We start from the raw sequence: 19,933 nt of genomic DNA, 5'->3' as shown, positions 1-19,933 counted from the left end.
TTAGCGAGATGATGGAGTCCCCACCCGGTTGGGAGAAGAAATGAACTCCACAAAGAGATTTCAGGGAAGCCCAGGAAGCTTGGCGGAACGGCAGCCTTAGTTGCTATGGTGACGCAGTCTCCTCACACTCTCTTCCAAAGTAGGGAGGTGCAAGCCCAAAGCTCGGAGAGTTAGCCAAAGGGGCAGGGTTTCTCCTCCCCTCCCGGGATGCCCCGCGTGCTTACGTAACTAGTGGGCGTGCCCGCACACTGTGATTAGATTGGCCGCGCTATATAAAGCGATCCGCGGCCGCGAGAGTGATAGTGTGCGTCTTAGTAGCTCACTTATTTGTAAGGAGCCGGTAGGCTAAGTGACAGCTTACTGAAGGGCCGAGGCGCAGGAGGAGGCTGCTATCCTGACGACCCGCGGGTCAGGCGCAGGCGCAAGCGCAGGCGTATTAGGAGCGGCTAGTGAGGCGACCGCAGTGCTTCCGGGTAGCTTTACCCAGGATCCCTGGCAGTTCGGTCTTGGGGTCCTTGATTCCCTCCAAAGACCTGACACCGCGAAGGCTGCTTTCCCTGGTTTAAGGATCACAGATTTCAGGAGAGGGGAAAAGGATTCGGATCGTACCAGACCCGAACCACCGATCCTTTCCTATGGCGGCCTTTGTAAGTATGAAACGGGGTCAGGGGTCCCGACGGCCTCTGCAGTCCCTCATTCACCATCCTGCTTTCCCTCCCCGCAGGGCCCCGGCAGTCAGAATGTCACTGAGTACGTCGTTCGAGTTCCCAAGTAAGTTCCTAACCCCACCTCCTACTCTCCCCAAAAAGGGATTAAAACCTTTAAGAGCCTCTAGGTGTCTCCGGCGTTGACTGTGATTTGCCCTCCAGATTGGCAGCGACCTGAGGGCAGAGCTAGGGTTGAGCAGGGGCCTCTTGGGGCATCAATGCTTTTTTTTAACTTTTTTTTTTTTTTTTTTAGAGACAGAGAGTGAGTCAGAGAGAGGGATAGACAGGGACAGACAGACAGGAACGAAGAGAGATGAGAAGCATCAATCATCAGTTTTTCATTGCGTGTTGCAACACCTTAGTTGTTCATTGATTGCTTTCTCATATGTGCCTTGACTGCAGGCCTTCAGCAGACTGAGTAACCCCTTACTGGAGCCAGCGACCTTGGGTTCAAGCTGGTGGGATTTTGCTCAAACCAGATGAGCCCGCACTCGAGCTGGCGACCTCGGGGTCTCGAACCTGGGTCCTCTACATCCCAGTCCCACGCTCTATTCACTGCGCCACCGCCTGGTCAGGCATCAATGCTTTTTGAACGGGAATGAACAAATACATTAATATGCTATGCCTGGCCTACCATTCCCTCTGGAATGCCTTTTCCCCAGCTGTGAATCTGCTGGTGGATTCTTGTTAATCTCCAAATCCAGGTCCAGTATTTTCCTCCTCCAGGAAGCATTCCCTTCTTGCCTTGCTGCCTGTCTGGGGCTGAATACCCGATTATCCCCACATCTTGGGTTCTCCTAAATCTTTGTCCCTTGTCCCTGGCCAGATATTTCAGTTAGTTAGAATGGGCTGGATACACCACTGTTGAAGGTTTGAGCCCCAGTCAGGGCACATGCAAGAATCGATCAATGAATAAAATAAATGAAACAACAAATCGATGTTTCTCTTTCTTTCCCTCCCTTCCTCTCCTTCTCTAAAATCAAGACATAAAAAATTGGCCCTGGCTGGTTGGCTCAGTAGTAGAGTATCGGCCCAGTGTGTGGATGTCCCGGGTTCAATTTCCAGTCAGGGCACACAGGAGCAGCCACCATCTACTTCTCTACCCCTCCCCTTCTTCTCTCTCTCACTCTCACTTTCTCCCTCTCCTCTACCTCAACCATGGCTGGATTTGTTCTAGAGAGTTGGCCTTGGGTGCTAAGGATGGCTCTGTGGCTTCTGCCTCACGTGCTAAAAAAGTGGCTTTGGGCCTGACTTGTGGTGGTGCAGTGTGGATCAAGCATCGACCTGGAATGCTGAGGTTGCCAGTTCAAAACCCTGGGCTTGCCCGGTCAAGGCACATATGGGAGTGGATGCTTCCTGCTCCTCCCCCTTCTCTTTCCCTCTCTATCCCCTTCTCCGTTTCTCTTCTCTAAAATAAATAAATAAATTTTTAAATGAGGGGATATTTAAATAAAAAATGGCTTCATTGCTGAGCAGTGGATCAAAGGCCCCGTATGGGCAGAGCATTGCCCTGTAAGGGATTGCTGGATGGATCCCGGTCGGGGTGTATGTGGTAGAGTCTGTCTCTCTACCTCCCTTCCTCTCACTAAAATAAAAATAAATACATACATAATTTTTAAAAAAATCTTTTTCTCTTTCTGCATTGGGTTGAGAGTATGGAATTGGCTTCCCTGAGACTGGGGAATATCTGGGGTGTTTCAAGGGTCTTCAGAATTGCCTGCCAGCAAGGGCTGAACCCAGGATGATTTGTTGAATGATTGACTGCCTTTTCTTGATCATTCCAGAAATACAACCAAAAAATATAACATCATGGCCTTCAATGCAGCTGATAAAGTCAACTTCGCTACTTGGAATCAAGTAAGTCCGCAGTTCTGAGGGGGATGAGAACTTGATTATGGATTTCGTGGATGTAAAGGTAACTAATGCTTAGTTTCCTCAGCTCTTCCCCAGTGGAGATAAATGAGGTCATGTTGAGCTGCTAGGCTCTGAGTAAAATTTATCAGACCTCCAGGAGGCCTTCTCTTGAAAGGGAAACATTTAGAAATTGTACCCACTGATGGGCATATTTGGCCTAGATTTTTCTGGGCAAGGGAGAAGGCTACATTCTACAGACAGTTTCAGAGCCCCCATTGTCAGAGGCCCTGGAAAGGGCTTTGGAAGTTGTCTCAGTCTATTGGGGCTGCTCTAACAGAACATCATATAAACAAGAGATGTTTTTAATGCTCACAGTTCAAAAGGCTAGAAGTCCAAGATAAGGCACCAGCAGATTGGGTGTCTGGTGAAACCTGCTTGTGGTTTCCTTGAGAACACAGTCTTGTAACCTAGTCACCTCCCAAAAGCCCACCCCCAGATACCATCCCATTGGGGGTTTGGTTTTAACAATTGCATTCTGGGACAGAGACACAAACATTCAGTCTATAGCAGAGGCCGTTAAGGGTTTTATTTTATTATTTATTTTTTAGATTTTATTTACTGATTTTAGAGAGGGGACAGAGAGAAGTAAGGGGGGGGGGGAGCAGAAAGCATCAACTCATAGCAGTTGCTTCTTCTATGTGCCTTGATTGAGCAAGCCCAGGGTTTTGAACTGGTGACCTTGGGGTTCCAGGTTGACATTTTAATCACTGTGCCACAACAGGTTAGGCCATCAAGGGTTTTAAACAGGGATTTTGTAAAGTGATCTTACTGCTGTGGGGTAGAGGGTAGAAAAAGCAGGGTGGAGGTGATATCTCTGGTCCAGGTGAGAGGTGATGGGGCTTGGAGCAAACACGTGATGAGAAATTATTGGATTACGGTGTGTTTTGGAATTGACAGGGTTTGTTGATGGATATTGAGGGGTGAGGGTCAGGGCAGAAGTACAGATATACATTTAAAAAATAATATATACTATGAAATTATCTGAGACTGAAATTTGTAAAACCTCGGCCTTTAATGGCATCTGAATTCAAGGGACAGTCTAGATTCAAATGCAGAAAGAGAGAAGGAGCCTAGTTTAAAGTAGGTTGTTTTCACTATTGTTTTTGGGGGTTTTTTGTTTTTTTATTTTTATTTATTCATTTTTTTTTTTTTAGAGAGGACAGAGAGAGGGAGAGAGAGAGACAGAGAGAGAGAGAGAAGGGGGGAGGAGCTGGAAGCATCAACTCCCATATGTGCCTTGACCAGGCAAGCCCAGGGTTTCGAACCAGCGACCTCAGCATTTCCAGGTCGACGTTTTATCCACTGCGCCACCACAGGTCAGGCCTGTTTTTGTTTTTACCACTACTTTTTTTGTTTTATGTTTTTATATTTTTATTTTTTTAGTTTCTTTTTCTTAGCTTTTCATTTGGAAATAATTTCAAACTTTCAAAAAACTGCACACAGACATAGTACAAAGCTTGCCAATATCCTTTCACTCACATTCACTGGGTGCCAACATTTTACCTTTTTTTTTTTTTTTTTTTTTTTTGTATTTTTCTGAATTTGGAAACGGGGAGGCAGTCTGACAGACTCCCACACGCGCCCGACCGGGATCCACCCAGCATGCCTCCCAGGGGCGATGCTCTGCCCATCTGAGGCGTTGCTCTGTTGCAACCAGAGCCATTCTAGCGCCTGAGGCAGAGGCCACGGAGCCATCCTCAGCACCTGGGCAAACGTTGCTCCAATGGAGCCTCGGCTGCGGGAGGGGAAGAGAGAGACAGAGAGGAAGTAGAGGGGAAGGGGTGGAGAAGCAGATAGGCGCCTTTCCTGTGTGCCCTGGCCGGGAATCGAACCCGGGACTCCTGCACGCCAGGCCAACGCTCTACCATTGAGCCAACCGGCCAGGGCCCAACATTTTACCTTTTATTGCCAAGCTGTAAGTTTGCTTGGAGTGTCTGTAGCTCAGCTTGGGGAGAGTAATGGGTGTTCTTGGGGTAGAGGCACAGCCTGAGCAAAGGCAGGCGCCCTGATGAGAGGTTTTGCTCCCGTCCTCTCCCCCCAGGCCCGGCTAGAGCGAGACCTGAGCAACAAGAAGATTTACCAAGAGGAAGAGATGCCCGAGTCAGGCGCGGGCAGCGAATTCAACCGCAAGCTTCGGGAGGAGGCTCGGAGGAAGAAGTATGGCATTGTCCTCAAGGAGTTCCGGCCCGAGGACCAGCCCTGGTTGCTCCGAGTCAATGGCAAATCGGGCAGGAAGTAAGTGAAATTGGCAACAGGTACCCATCCTTGCTCCCCCTCATGTCCTCACTTTGTGGGGCGCTCTCTGAACTTGTATGCTCCATATGCACAGTGGGGGTGAAAGCATGTCTTCCCTTACGGTTTTTTTGTTTTGTTTTGTTTTAGCGAGAGAGAGAGAAATAAGCATCAACCCATAGTTGTGTCACTTTAGTTGTTCAATGATTGCTTCTCACACACGCCTTACCAGGGGGCTCCAGCTGAGCTAGTGATCCCTTACTCAAGTCAGAGACCTTGAGCTTCAAACCTTTGGTCTCAAGCCAGCAACCATGAGTTCATGTTTATGATCCCACGTTCAAGCCAGTGACCTCATGGTTTTGAACATGGGGCATCAGTGTCCCAGGTCAATGCTCTATCCTCTGCACCACCACTGGTCATGCCTCCCTCATGGGGTTTTATTTATTTTATTTTTTTAAGATTTTTATTTATTGATTTAGAGGAAGAGAGGAAGAGAGAGAGAGAGAGGAGGTGGGGTGAGCGGGAAGCATCAACTTGTAGTATAGTTGCTTCTTGTATGTGCCTTGACCAAGCAAGCCCAGGGGTTTAAACTGGGGACCTCAGCATTCCAGGTCAACGCTTTATTCACTGTGCCACCACAGGCCAAGCTATGGAGTTTTTTTTGTTTTGGGTTTTTTTTTTTGTATTTTTCTGAAGTTGGAAGTGGGGAGGCAGTCAGACAGACTCCCACATGCACCCGACCGGGATCCACCTGGCACGCCCACCAGGGGGCGACGCTCTGCCCACGGGGCTTCACTCTGTTGCAACCAGAGCCATTCTAGTGCCTGAGGCAGAGGCCACAGAGCCATCCTCAGCGCCCGGGCCAACTTTGCTCCAATGGAGCCTTGGCTGCGGGAGGGGAAGAGAGAGACAGAGAGGAAGGAGAGGGGGAAGGGTGGAGAAGCAGATGGGCGCTTCTCCTGTGTGCCCTGGTCAGTAATCGAACCCGGGACTCCTGCACGCCAGGCTGACGCTCTACCACTGAGCCAACCAGCCAGGGACTTGGAGTTTTATTTTTAAAGATGGACCGAGTTGACCCTGGCCTGTTGGTTCAGTGGTAGAGCGTCAGCATGGCATGTGGATGTCCTGGGTTCGATTATAGGTCAGGGCACACAGGAGAAGCACCCATCTGCTTCTCCATCCCTCCCCCTCTTGCTTTCTTCTCTCTCTCTCTCTCTCTCTCTCCCCCTTATCCTCCACTCCTGCAGCCATGGCTCGATTGGAGCTTGTTGGCCCCAGGCACTGAGGATGGCTCCATGGCCTCTGCCTCAAGTGCTAAAAAATGGCTCCAGTTGCAGTGGAGCAAGGGCCTCAGATGGGCAGAACCTCTCTCCACAGTGGGCTTGCTGGGTGGATGCCGGTCAGCATGTGGGGGCATGTGGGAGTCTGTTTCTGCCTCTCCTCCTCTCACGAAAAAAAAAAAAAAAAAGATGGACTGAGTTGCTGCTTGTATAGGAGCGGTAAGGGCCAGGATTCAGGAACCCTGGGCACATGCCCTGTTTGAGTTCAGCAAGGGGTCACCTTGAAGGTGGTAGGCAGGGAAGCGACAGTGTAAGATTGCCCGGAATTTCATGGGGGAAGAGTAAAGGCAGAGGCCTGGAAGAGGCTGGCATGGCTCAGGCCCATGCAGGAGCCTGGAAGCAGATTAGAGGGGTCTGACTGCAAGACTTACGGTCTTCACGGCTAATCTAATATGTTCCTTCTATAAAGGACCATGAAACATACAATGTGGGGAGCCCTGAGCCTGCTCTGTGGGGTGGAGAGCACTGGCCCTGCCTTCCAGATGTGGAATTCAAGGCTCAGACAGTTAAAGGGCTAACTCAAGGCCTCCTAGCCTCTGATTTTGTTGAGAGACCAGGTGGCTCTATAGAGGGGGAAGGACTAGGGGAATGGGTGGGCCAGGTGTGGTCCCTCTGACCAGGCTGTGACAATGGCTTTTGCAGGTTCAAGGGTATAAAGAAGGGAGGTGTGACAGAGAACACGTCTTACTATATATTCACCCAGTGCCCCGATGGGGCCTTTGAGGCTTTCCCCGTGCATAACTGGTACAACTTCACACCGCTGGCCCGGCACCGTACACTCACCGCAGAGGAGGCCGAGGAGGAATGGGAGAGGTGAGTAAGCCTGGGCAGGGCTGGGAGGGAGGCAGCATTTAAACAATATTGTCTTTCAGCTCCCCCAGCAGGGAGCCAAATTAATTGGAAATGAGGTAGGTTCACCATAATTTGTGCCCGGCTGGGAGCTAGGGACTCAGTGGTGACCAAGCCAGACCCCACCAGGCCCTCAGGGAGTTCTCAGTCCAGTGGGGAATCAGACACCAAACCATCAGGGATGCACAGGGCCTCTGAGAGCTAAGGAGATGGTGGCTGAGCATAAATTGGCAGAGCAGGGCAGGGTGTCCCAGGATGCTTGGGTTCTCACAGGCAGGATGTCCATGGCTAGATCTATTCCAGGTGTCTGTTGCCAGAGATTGATTGTTATAGCCTTTGCTTTGAAGTCTATTTTATCTGATACAAGTATTGCAAGCCCAGCTTTTTTTCTTTTCCATTTCTATGAAATATCTTTTTCTATCCCTTTACTTTTAATCTGTATCTTTCGTTCTGATGTGAGTCTCTTCTAGACAGCATATATTTGGGTCTTATTTTCTTATCCATTCTGTTACGCTATGTTGTTTGAGTTTTTAAGCCACTTACATTTTTTTTTTTTTTTTTGACAGAGACAGAGAGAGAGTCAGCAGGAGGGACAAACAGGGACAGACAGACAGGAAGAGAGATGAGAAGCATCAATTCTTTGTTGTGGCACCTTAGTAGTTCACTGATTGCTTTCTCATATGTGCCTTGGGGGGGCTACAGCAGAGTGAGTGACCCCTGGCTCAAGCCAGAGACCTTTGGGCTCAAGCCAGTGACCCTGTGCTCAAACTGGTGACCTCAGGGTTTCAAACCTGGGTCCTCCGCATCCTAGTGTGATGCTCTAACCACTGCACCACTGCCTGGTCAGGCTGCTATTTACATTTAAAGTGATTATTGATATTTATTGCCATTTTATTTTTTATAACTATGTTCCTCTGTTTTTCTTTATCTTCCTCATTCTTCAAGACCTGTTAATTTTCTTGTAATACTGGTTGGTGGTACTGAACTCCTAGCTTTTTCTTGTCTGGGAAGCTTTTTTTTTAAGCTCTTTATTTCTCCTTCAATTTTAAACAATAGCCTTGCTGAGTATAGTAGTCTTGGTTGTTTGTCCTTCACTTTGAATATTTTATGCCAGGCCCTCTGGCCTGAAATGCTTCTGTTGAGAAATCAGCTGACGGTCTATGGGAGCTGCCTTGTAGGTAACTATTTTCTCTCACTGCTGTTAAGATTCTCTTTGTCTTTAACCTTTGCCGTTGTAATTGTGGTGTGGGTCTGAGCTTGGTCTTGAGCTGAGAGAGGTACTGAGATGCCAAGATCACACCAACAGCTTCTCCTTGAAGGGCTCAGGGCAGAGAGAACTGAAGAAGAGTCAGCTCTTCTCATGTGACTTTAGGGTGTTCATACTATGTGTGAATCCCCTGAGACTAGACCAGCATTCCTTCCTATCATCAAAGGCGTGTCTGCGGTTCCCCTCTGGGGGAACACCTAGTGAGGTGCAGGGAAGAGGCCTGGCTCCTGAAGGAGGGACCTGGAATCAGGCTTGTGATCAGACCCCACCATACCTCTCACCTCTGCCTGCAGGAGGAACAAAGTCCTGAACCACTTCAGTATCATGCAGCAGCGGCGGCTCAAGGACCAGGACCAAGATGAGGAGGATGAGGAGAAGGACAAGCGTGGCCGCAAGAAGGCCAGTGAGCTGCGCATCCACGACCTGGAGGATGACCTGGAGATGTCATCCGATGACAGCGAGGCCAGTGGCGAGGAGGGTGAGCCTGGATAGAGCCCCACCCCAGGTGGCTAGGATGTTCAGCGACTGAATTGTGCCTGGGTCTTATTTTACAAAGGTGGCTGAGTGACAACACAGAGAGGGTAATGCCATTGAAAAAAAGTAGTTAAGAGTTTAGTGGAAGGTGAAAGGCAGGCACAGCATGCTGTGCAGGGCCACTTGGGAAAGCATCAGAGTGGGTAGGAGGCAGAAATGAGTGATGGGAAGGATTTGTCCACAGCCTTTACTGGGGCTTCCAAGGGAAAAGACAGGCAGGGCAGGGAGATCACTTGGGATCCACCAGTTTGAATAGTTCCAGTGGGCTCTGGGCTCCAAGAGTGATTTAAGGCAGGGAACAATGACCCTGAGTAGGAGATTAGAGAAAGAAGGCCAGGGGTATAGATCCCAGATTGGTTGGTTTGCACATGATAGTTGCACCCCTAGTCAAGCCCTTTGCCTTCTCTAAGAATTGGCTAGCCCTGGGCATCTCTGCATTGTCAAGGGCACCTGAGATATCCCAGTGTCACCAAATATATACAAACCATGATGAGTGCTCAGACCCCCCCCCCCCCACTTCCCAGCTGGCAAAGCTCCCAAGGCCAAGAAGAAGGTGCCCACGGGTAAGGCGGGCCGGAAGAAGAAGAAGAAGGGCTCAGATGACGAGGCCTTTGAGGACAGTGACGACGGGGACTTTGAGGGCCAGGAGGTGGACTACATGTCTGATGGTTCCAGGTGAGGCAGGCAGGAGGCAGGTGTGAGACCTTGGACCAGTCTGGAGGAAGGGCTCACTTACCCTCTGCCCGCTGTGTCTTACAGCAGCTCTGAAGAAGAGCTGGAGGGCAAGCCCAAGGTCACCCAGCAGGAGGAGGGCCCCAAGGGCGTGGATGAGCAGAGTGATAGCAGTGAGGAAAGTGAGGAGGAGAAGCCGCCTGAAGAGGAGAAGGAGGAGGAGGAGGAGAAGAAGGCACCCACACCGCAGGAGAAGAAGCGGAAGAGAGGTGGGCTTGGCTTTTGATGCTTTTGCCCCCTCTGTTCCTTCTCAGACCCCCTTATCTGAGACAGAGCTAAGGGTAGGTGCAGGTGTGTCTGGTTCTGACACCCTTCCTTTGGCCCCATACAGACAGCAGTGATGAGTCTGACAGCTCAGAAGAGAGTGACATCGACAGCGAGGCCTCCTCAGCCCTCTTCATGGCTGTAAGGCCCAGCCCCCATGGTGTGTGTGGGGGGGGTGTCAACCTTGGTGTCTGTTTCCAGTCTCACTTCCCCAAACTGGAAATTTGCAGAAAAAGAAGACACCTCCCAAAAGAGAACGGAAGCCATCAGGGGGTAGCTCGAGAGGCAATAGCCGGCCAGGCACACCCAGCACAGAGAGTGCTAACACCTCCTCCACACTTCGGGCGGCCGCCAGCAAGCTAGAACAGGGTGAGTGGCCTTTCCATCCCACAGCGACCTTTGACTTTTGTTCTTTTGTGCATTGAGCATCAAGATCTGAGCCAGATCAGGGGCAGACACCTAGCTGCCTCTGAACCCCTGGTAACCATAATATAGGTACCACCCAACCTAGGGTCCCTCCAACAGGTCCAGCCTCCCAGTTCTGATTCTCAGCCCTGCTTTGGCTCCCACAGGAAAGCGGACAAATGAGACGGCAGCCAAGCGGCTGCGGCTGGACACTGGGCCCCAGAGCCTGTCTGGGAAGTCAACCCCTCAGCCCCAATCTGGGAAGTCAACCCCCAGCAGTGGGTAAGTTGAAGAGGACAGCAGGGGCTGGGTGGGGGCCTCTGGGAGGGAGAGCCTCCCCCTTACCCCCCCACTCTCCACCGGGCTCCTCAGTGATGTGCAGGTGACAGAAGATGCCGTGCGCCGCTACCTGACGCGGAAGCCCATGACCACCAAGGATCTGCTGAAAAAGTTCCAGACCAAAAAGACAGGGCTGAGCAGCGAGCAGACGGTGAATGTGCTTGCCCAGATCCTCAAGCGCCTCAACCCTGAGCGCAAGATGATCAACGATAAGATGCACTTTTCCCTTAAGGAGTGAGGGGCTAGCCCCAACCCTTCTGCCCAAAAAATAAGCTCTAGTCTCCAGAAGTTCATGGGGTCTTGAATTCCAAATACTGCCTGCCATGAGTCCCACTGCCCGCCTGTCACACTGCTCTCTGAGTCCTAGCACCCAGCATTAATAAGTCTGGAAAAATCTAAGCAGCGTTCTCTTCAATTCACTTCTCTTATTCTTCCTGACCCTTCCTTCTGGAACCTTTAGATGTCTCTTAAAACTTATTTTGCACGTGGGGTGATTTCTTCAGGTCTATCCTTCCACTTTCCCAGTTCTCTCTTCAGCTGTGGTTTATCCACCACTAACCAGTTAGTATTTAGTTTTTTTTTTGTGGTTTTTGTTTTTTCAGATAAGCTGGTCTGTTTTGAGTGTTTTGCCCTTAGTGGTTTTCATTCCTTCTTTCACATTCTTTTTTTTTTTTTTTTTTTAATACTTACTGATTTTACAGAGGAGAGAAAGGGGAGCATGGAATGGGAAGTATCAACTCATAGTTGCTCATGTTCGTTGTTCATTGCTTGCTTGTTTTATGTGCCTTGACCAGGGAAGCCCAGGGTTTTGAACCAGCAACCTTGGCATTCCAGGCTGAAGGTTTATCCACTGTGCCACCACAGACCAGACTTCTTTCACATTCTTAATTTAAGTATCTTGTCTTATAGTTTCGATTAGACACATCAGCACCTGAAGTTCGCAGGCATCCTGTTCTATCTTTTCACTCCTCTTCGTGATTGACTGTTTTGTAATCTTGGATAGGAGAACCAGTGGCCAGCTTGGGGCTCTATATGTGGGACTCTTGAATGTTCTGTTTTGCAGGCTAGTACTTTTAGATGGTTTTTGCCTTTGTTCCCACCAGGTGCCCCAGGAATCCCAGCCTGAGCCCATGTGAGGTGGTTCTCTGATGTTTCTGGGGCTTCCATTATTTTCTTACAAGTTGGTTATACATTTATTTTTCCAGCATTGCTATGTGATCTGTAGTGGGAGGACTGTTTTAAGTACATGGACAGTAATGCTGCCGGAAATAAAATTTGGCATCAGGTAATACTTTTGAAGCCCCATCCTGAATGATCTGGGCTTCTGTCTTGCCCTTCGCTGGAAGCTGCAGGTGGAAAACTCTTCCCCACCCAGTTCTACAGGACCTTGGCTGTTGAATGGGAATGCCTGAGATGTCAGGCTAATTCCTAGGAATGTCCTATGTTGGCCCAACCTCCTTTCCCATCCTTCCACCACACCTTTTTGCGGCAGCAGGAAAGAAGCCCTCGCCCCTTTGCCCTGGCAATTAAACCCCTGTACTTGTGGACTGTGGTCTAAGGCAGTGGTCCCCAACCCCCAGGCCACGCACCAGTACCAGTCCATGGGCTATTTGGTACTGGTCCACAGAGAAAGAATAAATAACTTGCATTATTTCTATTTTATTTATATTTAAGTCTGAACGATGTTTTATTTTTAAAAAATGATCAGATTCCCTCTGTTACATCCGTCTAAGACTCACTCTTTTTTTTTTTTCTTTTTATATTTTTTCATTTTTCCAAAGCTGGAAATGGGGAGGCAGTCAGACAGACTCCCACATGCGCCCGACCGGGATCCACCCGGCATGCCCACCAGGGGGCGATGTTCTGCCCCTCTGGGGCGTAGCTCTGTTGCATGCAGAGCCATTCTAGCGCCTGAGGCAGAGGCCACAGAGCCATCCCCAGCGCCCGGGCCAACTTTGCTCCAATGGAGCCTTGGCTGCGGGAGGGGAAGAGAGAGACAGAGAGGAAGGAGAGGGGGAGGGGTGGAGAAGCAGATGGGAATCCCGTGTGCCCTGGCCGGGAATCGAACCTGGGACTCCTGCATGCCAGGCCGACGCTCTACCGCTGAGCCAAGCAGCCAGGGCCCTAAGACTCACTCTTGATGCTTGTCTCAGTCATGTGATACATTTATCCATCCCACCCTAAAGGCCAGTCTGTGAAAATATTTTCTGACATTAAACCGGTCCGTGGCCCAAAAAAGGTTGGAGATCACTGGTCTAAGGCCTCCCCACCCGGCCAAGTCATGTGACTCAGTAGGTAGGAGCAGGGGCCTTGTGTTCAGTAGGACCTGGGTTCAAATTCTGCCTGTGTTTAATTCTGACTTTGAATAAGTGACTTTTTCCCCTTCTGAAAGTAGTCTCAATAAGTACAGAAATAAGAACCACACCAAATTACTGAAGCAATCCCCTGTATGAGGACTTTCAGTCTTTTCTGATCCTTTGCTGATACAAACAAGGAGCAAATAACACTGAGCTTGTCTTTGCTCACCTGCTAAGCATGAGTTCCTGAAGCAGTTCTATGGTCAAAGGGATGGGATTCGCAGTTTCAATAGCAAATGCTTAACTACCACCAACTTACATTCCCACCCACAGCATGAGAGTGTGCCTTTGTCACACATACACTTCAGTCATGTGGAAGCAAACTTTGATTTTCTAATCTTAGGTGCAAAGTCTCAACTGAGTTTTAACTCAGTCTCACCTGTGGGAGGTCGAGCACCTCTTCAAACATGCAAAAGTTTTTTAATTTCGTTTGCTTCAAAAGCTCTCCCAAGCTTCTCAGTGCTAGGCACCATGTTAAACACTGAATGACTGTCCTCAGAACCCCATGTGGGAGGGACTTTGGCCTCCTTTTGTAGGTAAGGGACAGTCTCACTTCACAGGGGCCACAGGGGCTGGGTGTGGAAGTCACTGTGACTTGCAACTCCTTCCAAGACCCAGTGGGAGTCAACCATTCGTTCTAATGCCCTGGACACCAGGATGGGGCTGAGGTCCCAGGGTTCTCAGGTGGGACTTCTAGAAATGGGTGTCCCTGCAGAGTGAGCTTCCTGCCCCAACTCTTGGCTGTCCTGGGGCCTCTCCCTTTTCCTGTTTTGACATTTGTTCAGTAAGGCCCAGAGACGGTTATGATCTCTTAATCCTCCAGGCGGAAGCCATGATAAGTTGCTGCCAACCCACCTCATCCCCACAAAGACATCCACTCCATTTGGTGCCCAACACAGGGGCTCCTGAGCTTTAGCACCCTGCCTAAGTGGGGAGGGGCCATACTGGGGGGAACCACAGAACCCCCCCTCCACCTCTACTGCCAGATCACAGGTGGGGCAGGGACCCCTGTTGCTCACCCTGGGCTGGGCCCTGGCTGCCGCCACAATCAGGGTGGAAGGGGTGTCTGAAATGGGTCTGGAATGTCTGGATGTGGGGGTGAGCCCTTAACTCTTAAAACGACAAGAGTGTGGGGCAGAGGAGACTGGTCTGCCTGGGTCTGAGGTTACGGAGACAAACTGGTGGGGAACACAGCCTTCATGCCTGTGCAGCAGCCGGCAGTGAAGAGGTTATTTCCCAGCCCAGGGATAAATTGAGAGTGCAGGGCACCCCACCCTCAGGACCTGCTTGTCATAATGGCCACAGGAAGAGTCCTGCTCAGCTCTCTGCTGCTCCTGTCCCTGCAACTGGGCCATGGCGGGGGCCCTGGTGCTCCAGTGGTGGAGGGCACACATTCATCTGAACAAGCAGCAGACTTAGAGACCTGGGAGCCACATCTGGGTAAGGACCCCCAGGACCCTGCATTACTCCCCAACTCCTTGGCCAACCCCTGCCCACTGCCAGCTGTTCCTTGTCCCCTTAGGTGCCCGCCTGCGCCGAGCCCCAGTGGGTCCGTGCCAGCTGTGGAGCTTGACCCTGCCGGTGGCACAGCTAGGCCTGGGCTATGCTTCAGAGGAGAAGATCATCTTCCGCTACTGTGCTGGCAGTTGTCCTCGAGGTGCCCGCACCCAGCATGGCCTGACGCTGGCCTGGCTGCGGAGCCAGGGCAGAGCACATGGTGGACCCTGCTGCCGGCCCACTCGCTACGCTGATGTGGCCTTCCTGGATGACCACCACCACTGGCAGTGGCTGCCTCAGCTCTCGGCAGCTGCCTGTGGCTGCGGTGGCTGAGGGTGCCCTGCCTGGGGCCCAGCAGACACACCAGGAGTCCACTGACTTATTTATTGGAGACTTGGATGCTGAGATGAGAAGGTGGGGGTGGGCTGGGGCTACCAGCAACAAACACAATAAAGGAAATTGCTTCTGGGGCCTCTTGACTCTGTATTCAGTGGGGTGTATCCTACCCTGCCAACTTAGTCCCCAATTGCTGGGCAGGTGGGTCCTGGGCTCCCTTTGCAGATCCTAACCCAAGCAAACAGCCAGTGCAAGGAAGGACATCTTGTCCATGCTCTAGCTTTATTTACAAACACAGTATCTCTGAGAAACTTGGGGAAAGGCCTGGGGGTCAGCAGGCTGGGGGTGGCAGTCCGGGCTCCCCTGGCCTCATCCCCTTAGGGAGGGAGCGGCAGATCACGGAGATGCGTCGGCCCCGGGGAACCCTCCGTTCCCCAAAAAAGGACTCTTCATCCCGAAGGATCTCATGGGAGTAGTCATAACGAGCTGAGTCTCTGCAAGAGAAAACAGGCTGTGGCTGGGTGGAGTGAGGGCACCCGTGTTCTAGGCTGCACATCTTCTGTGTAGGAGACGGGAGTGTTTGCTGGGAGGGCTGAATGAGAGAAGGTGCTCCAAGTGCTGGGTAGTGTTTGACCAGGGACTAGTGGGGCGGGGGCTCCTTGACTGGGTGGTACCTAAGGATGTACAGGGAGCCTGGCTCCAGCAAGAGTTCAAGCCATTCCCCTGGCTCCTGGGTGTGTACCAGTCGCATGACACTGGGAGACAGCAGGGACAGACCAGCAATGGTGGCTCCGCAGAACTGGAAAAGGGCGCATGGTGGTGGGTCAGGCTCTGGCCTGGCTGGCCCAACCCCAGCCCAGAGCTCAAAGGTGGTAGCCTCTGCCCACCTTGATGCTGTCCACATGTGGCTTGATGTAACCCCGAGGTTCCAAGTCCAGCACATGCACTGAGGGCAGCAGGGTCTGGCCAGGGCCAAAGGCAGTCTCCTGCACACGCCTCAGGATGGCCCGGCTTGCCTCTGACCAGCGTGATTTTTCTGTCTCTCGGAAGCCATGGATGGCCTGTAGAGAGTACTCAGGTCAAGCCTGTGCCAGGCGTCCCCAAACTACGGCCCTTGGGTGCATGTGGCCCTCTGAGGCCATTTATCCAGCCCCACCGCACTTCCGGAAGGGGTACCTCTTTCATTGATGGTCAGTGAGAGAAGCACTGTATGTGGCGGCCCTCCAACGGTCTGAGGGACAGTGAACTAGCCCCCTGTGTAAAAAGTTGGGGGACCCTCTCGAGGTGGGGGCGGTGGTTCGGCGAGTGGGGAGACAAGGAAATAGAAATACAGAGGGAGAGAGTGCAGAGCAAGCAGCTGGTTTTCCATGATCCTTGACATCGCCCTCAACTTACAAACTTTGTCCTAGCTAAACCACAATCCTGGGCCTCAAGCCCGACCCCTGCCCCATCTAGTTTGGCCTCAGTCCTTTGTACCCACCCACGGGCTCCAACCCAGTTCCAAATCTCTGCCCCAATGCTGGCCTCGCCCCTATATTCATTTTTGTGTCTGTCTCCACCCCCAACCGGTGAGCCTCCCTCATCTCGCTCCACATTCCTCTCCCTAACTTTGGTTCTGTACCCCAAACAACCCTCAGTTCCAGGTCTTGCCTCCAATTACAGCCCTCCCCTCATTTTCAAAGTGTTTTCTCTGCCGTAAAGAACTCTAGCATAGCCTGACCACGCGGTGGCGCAGTGGATAGAGCGTCGGACTGGGATGCAGAGGACCCAAGTTCGAGACCCCGAGATCGCCAGCTTGAGCGATCTGGTTTGAGCAAAAAGCCCACCAGCTTGAACCCAAGGTCACTCGCTCCAGCAACTCGGTCTGCTGAAGGCCCGCGGTCAAGGCACATATGAGAAAGCAATCAGTGAACAATTAAGGTGTTGCAATGCACAATGAAAAACTAATGATTGATGCTTCTCATCTCTCTCTGTTCCTGTCTGTCCCTGTCTATCCCTCTCTCTGACTCACTCTCTGTCTCTGTAAAAAATAAATTAATTAAAAAAACAAAAAAACACACAAAAAAAGAACACTAGCATCAAGACTCCGCACCCATTCCAAGGTCCTGCCCCCAACGCTTCACTCCCTTGTCCCTGCCCCACCGTAGCCCCGCCCCAACCCAGAGCTCAATTCCCATTCCCGTCCCTAATATCCTTGCTTCTGCCGTGGCTCCGCCCCCAACACGGCTCTGCCTTCAGCTCCGCCGACCTCACCGAGTCCCAGTGGTCGAATTCGTAGCGGCGGCGATGCAGCTCCGGCTCCAGCTCGCGGCTCAGAGTCTCTTCCTCTTCCGCGCTCAGGAAACCGGGCCGCACCACAGCCGAGTCCCGCAGGCGTCTCAGCACCGCGGGGCTTGAGCCCCTCACCCAGCCAGGCCCGGACAACGTCCGCAATGCCAGCCACATACCCCCGGACATAGCCTCAGAGTGGGGAGTGGATCCGACCAGGGTCAGGCCACGCCCACTCCAGAGCCTTTGGGCGAGGCTGCGCCGAGTCCCTCCAGCGATTGGCTCTCCTCAATGCCCCGCCTCCAATGTCCCGCCTCCTACTTAAGACCACTGGTTGTTGCTTGGCTCTCTTTCTCGTTGACTCCTCCAGTACTCGCCTTCTCTCCCGCGGTATTGGGTGCCGTCCCTCAGTAGCTTAAACTATTGGCTGTCCAGAAAGTCCGTCTTCTAGGACAAAGGCAGGATCTGGCTTGGGGCGGAGGTTAGAGGTCATAAAATTTGGACCAAGTTCAACATTAAGGGGTCTGCCAAGACTCGAGGTTAACGGTGGAGAACAGTTAAAGTGAGAGGAAGGGGTCAGGGGAATGACGTGAGGTCATGATTATGTGACCAATTTTGCAGAGTCGGAGTTATGAGGTGCGCCACCAAAAGTCAAAGCCAGGAATCAACCATTTATCCTCTCTGGGATTATCCCCACTCACATACAAACAGGCTGGCTTGCACCTTATAAACAAAATAAACTCTTCTCTTAATGGCAGAATTGGTATATCATCATTTTGCAGTCCTTATTGGAATATATAGTGGATCTAAACAAGGATTCTTGTTGGCTCCTAATGTCACTAAAAGAGGGACGGAGGACTTTACGTGCCTCCTGATAGAAGTACACACCCCCAGCTAAAAGGTCACTTGCCAAAAAGTGAAACCTGAATCCAATTAGATTTCCCTAAATTTATACACCAAGTAACAGGAAATACCGAGGATAGACGTCACCACCTCTCCTGACCCAATCATCAAAATCCAAACTGCAAGTCCACAAGATAAACAACCCTGTTTCTCCAAATAATGAATTTTGAGGAATAAGACAAGAAAAAAGGAAGAGCTTGAGAAAAATTAGAGGGGAAACCTGAAGTTTCAAGAGATTTAGAGATCTGTCAACTAGTTACAACAAACTAGAAAAACAGACTGGGGAAATTTGGTTGTATATTTGTAAGTATATTAATTTTTTTTAAATAATGAAATTTGGACACTGGTTGGGTATTTGCAAATATTGTAATTTAAAAAGTTTTTCCGCCTCCCTGTTTCCAGGTTCAGAAAAATACAAAAAAAACAAACAAACAAACAAACAAAAAAACGTTTTCCAATTGATTTGAGGGAGAGAAGGAGAGAATGTGAGAGAATCACAACTAGCTGTTCCACTTAGTTCCATTTAGTTGTGCACTCAATGATTGCCTCTCAAGGGTGCCCTGATGAGACATGGAACCTGTGACCTCAGTGCGCTGGCATGACACTTTATCCACTGAACCACCTGGCCAGGGCCTTGTCTTTTTTTTTTTTTTTTTTTTTCCGGTATTTTTCTGAAGTTGGAAATGAGGAGGCAGTTAGACTCCTGCATGCGCCCCACTGGGATCCACCCGCATGCCCACCAGGGGGTGATGTTCTGCCTATCTGGGGCAACGTGCTGTTGCAACCAGAGCTATTCCAGCACCTGAGGCAGAGGCCACAGAGCCATCCCCAGCGCTAGGGCCATGTTTGCTCCAATGGAGCTTTGGCTGCAGGAGGGGAAAAGAGAGACAGAGAGGAAGGAGAGGGGGAGGGGTGGAGAAGCAGATGAGAATCCTGTGTGCCCTGGCCAGGAATCAAACCCGGGACTCCTGCACGCCAGGCTGACGCTCTACCACTGAGCCAACTGGCCAGGGCTGTCTTTTTTTTTTTTAATTCATTTTTAGAGAGGAGAGAGACAGAGAGAGAGAGAGAAAGGAGAGAGAGAGAGAGAGAGAGAGAGAGAGAGAGAGAAGGGGAGGAGCCGGAAGCATCAACTCCCATATGTGCCTTGACCAGGCAAGCCTAGGGTTTTGAACCGGCGACCTCAGCATTTCCAGGTCGACGCTTTATCCACTGCGCCACCACAGGTCAGGCTCTCTTTTTTTGAGAGAGGGTGAGAAGCATCAACTTGTTTTGCATAACTGTGTAAGTTATACAACTTTAGTTGTGCATTGATTGCTTCTCATATGTGCCTTGACAAGGGTGAGCCAGTGTCCCCTTGCTCAAGCCAACGGCCTGTCCTGGCCGGTTGGCTCAGTGGTAGAGTCCTGGGTCAGGCAGTGGTAGAGTCAGCCTGGCGTGCAGAAGTCCCGGGTTCCATTCCCAGCCAGGGCACACAGGAGAAGCGCCCATCTACTTCTCCACCCCTCCCCCTCTCCTTCCTCTCTGTCTCTCTCTTCCCCTCCCGCAGCCGAGGCTCCACTGGAGCAAAGATGGCCCAGGCGCTGGGGATGGCTCTTCGGCCTCTGCCCCAGGCGCTAGAGTGGCTCTGGTCGCGGCAGAGCGATGCCCCGGAGGGGCAGAGCATCGCCCCCTGGTGGGCAGAGCGTCGCCCCGTGGTGGGCGTGCCGGGTGGATCCCGGTCGGGCGCATGCGGGAGTCTGTCTGACTGTCTCTCCCCGTTTCCGGCTTCAGAAAAATACAGGAAAAAAAAAAAAAAGCCAACGGCCTTTGGGCTCAAGCTGATGAGCTTTGGGATCAAATGGATGATTGCCCCGCTCAGAGTCAGTGACCTTAGGATTTCGAATCTGCAACCTCAGTGTTCCAAGTGGACACTTGATCCACTGCACCACCACTGGTGAGGCCTTGTAATTTTTTTTAGGTTGGAAAGTGGTTGTCTTTTAGGGATTC

General features: G+C 51.2%; 3 protein-coding genes across 4 annotated transcripts; 2 read left to right on the top strand and 1 right to left on the bottom strand.

Annotated features, from left to right (window-relative positions):
- The first annotated feature begins 270 nt into the window (after positions 1-270).
- Positions 271-12,249, top strand: GTF2F1 (general transcription factor IIF subunit 1). 2 transcript variants are annotated; one of them, XM_066345125.1, is made up of 12 exons: positions 271-647; positions 725-771; positions 2,492-2,564; positions 4,663-4,856; positions 6,836-7,006; positions 8,603-8,787; positions 9,368-9,518; positions 9,606-9,784; positions 9,907-9,980; positions 10,070-10,208; positions 10,412-10,526; positions 10,617-12,249. In XM_066345125.1, the coding sequence occupies exons 1-12, from the start codon at positions 636-638 to the stop codon at positions 10,819-10,821; spliced, it is 1,545 nt and encodes a 514-aa protein (XP_066201222.1). In that variant the 5' UTR covers positions 271-635; the 3' UTR covers positions 10,822-12,249. The 2 variants fall into 2 exon arrangements, with proteins under 2 accessions (XP_066201222.1, XP_066201211.1); XM_066345114.1 differs by having other exon boundaries at positions 272-647; positions 9,603-9,784.
- A 109-nt stretch (positions 12,250-12,358) lies between these two features.
- Positions 12,359-14,901, top strand: PSPN (persephin). Its single transcript, XM_066345187.1, has 2 exons — positions 12,359-14,380; positions 14,463-14,901. The coding sequence occupies exons 1-2, from the start codon at positions 14,236-14,238 to the stop codon at positions 14,768-14,770; spliced, it is 453 nt and encodes a 150-aa protein (XP_066201284.1). The 5' UTR covers positions 12,359-14,235; the 3' UTR covers positions 14,771-14,901.
- A 135-nt stretch (positions 14,902-15,036) lies between these two features.
- On the bottom strand, positions 15,037-17,269 carry ALKBH7 (alkB homolog 7). Its single transcript, XM_066345177.1, has 4 exons — positions 17,027-17,269; positions 15,661-15,834; positions 15,448-15,572; positions 15,037-15,267 (listed from the first exon to the last, which is right to left on the bottom strand). Exons 1-4 carry the CDS (start codon positions 17,228-17,230, stop codon positions 15,105-15,107), a joined length of 666 nt encoding a protein of 221 aa, XP_066201274.1. The 5' UTR covers positions 17,231-17,269; the 3' UTR covers positions 15,037-15,104.
- Positions 17,270-19,933: the final 2,664 nt, after the last annotated feature.

Source organism: Saccopteryx leptura, chromosome 1, assembly GCF_036850995.1.
Source record: "Saccopteryx leptura isolate mSacLep1 chromosome 1, mSacLep1_pri_phased_curated, whole genome shotgun sequence".
NCBI classification, from domain to species: domain Eukaryota; kingdom Metazoa; phylum Chordata; class Mammalia; order Chiroptera; family Emballonuridae; genus Saccopteryx; species Saccopteryx leptura.
This window is presented reverse-complemented; position numbering and strand designations above follow the sequence as displayed.

Excerpts from the sequence above, each read along its gene's own strand:
- ALKBH7 (XM_066345177.1), bottom strand. The coding sequence starts at position 17,230 with ATGTCCGGGGGTATGTGGCTGGCATTGCGGACGTTGTCCGGGCCTGGC. Across the intron at positions 15,835-17,026 it reads AATTCGACCACTGGGACTCG|GCCATCCATGGCTTCCGAGA; the intron begins GTGAGGTCGGCG and ends TACTCTCTACAG. Across the intron at positions 15,573-15,660 it reads CACATGTGGACAGCATCAAG|TTCTGCGGAGCCACCATTGC; the intron begins GTGGGCAGAGGC and ends GCCCTTTTCCAG.
- GTF2F1 (XM_066345114.1), top strand. Across the intron at positions 9,519-9,602 it reads TACATGTCTGATGGTTCCAG|CAGCTCTGAAGAAGAGCTGG; the intron begins GTGAGGCAGGCA and ends TGTGTCTTACAG. Across the intron at positions 10,209-10,411 it reads CGCCAGCAAGCTAGAACAGG|GAAAGCGGACAAATGAGACG; the intron begins GTGAGTGGCCTT and ends TGGCTCCCACAG.
- PSPN (XM_066345187.1), top strand. The coding sequence starts at position 14,236 with ATGGCCACAGGAAGAGTCCTGCTCAGCTCTCTGCTGCTCCTGTCCCTG. Across the intron at positions 14,381-14,462 it reads GACCTGGGAGCCACATCTGG|GTGCCCGCCTGCGCCGAGCC; the intron begins GTAAGGACCCCC and ends TTGTCCCCTTAG.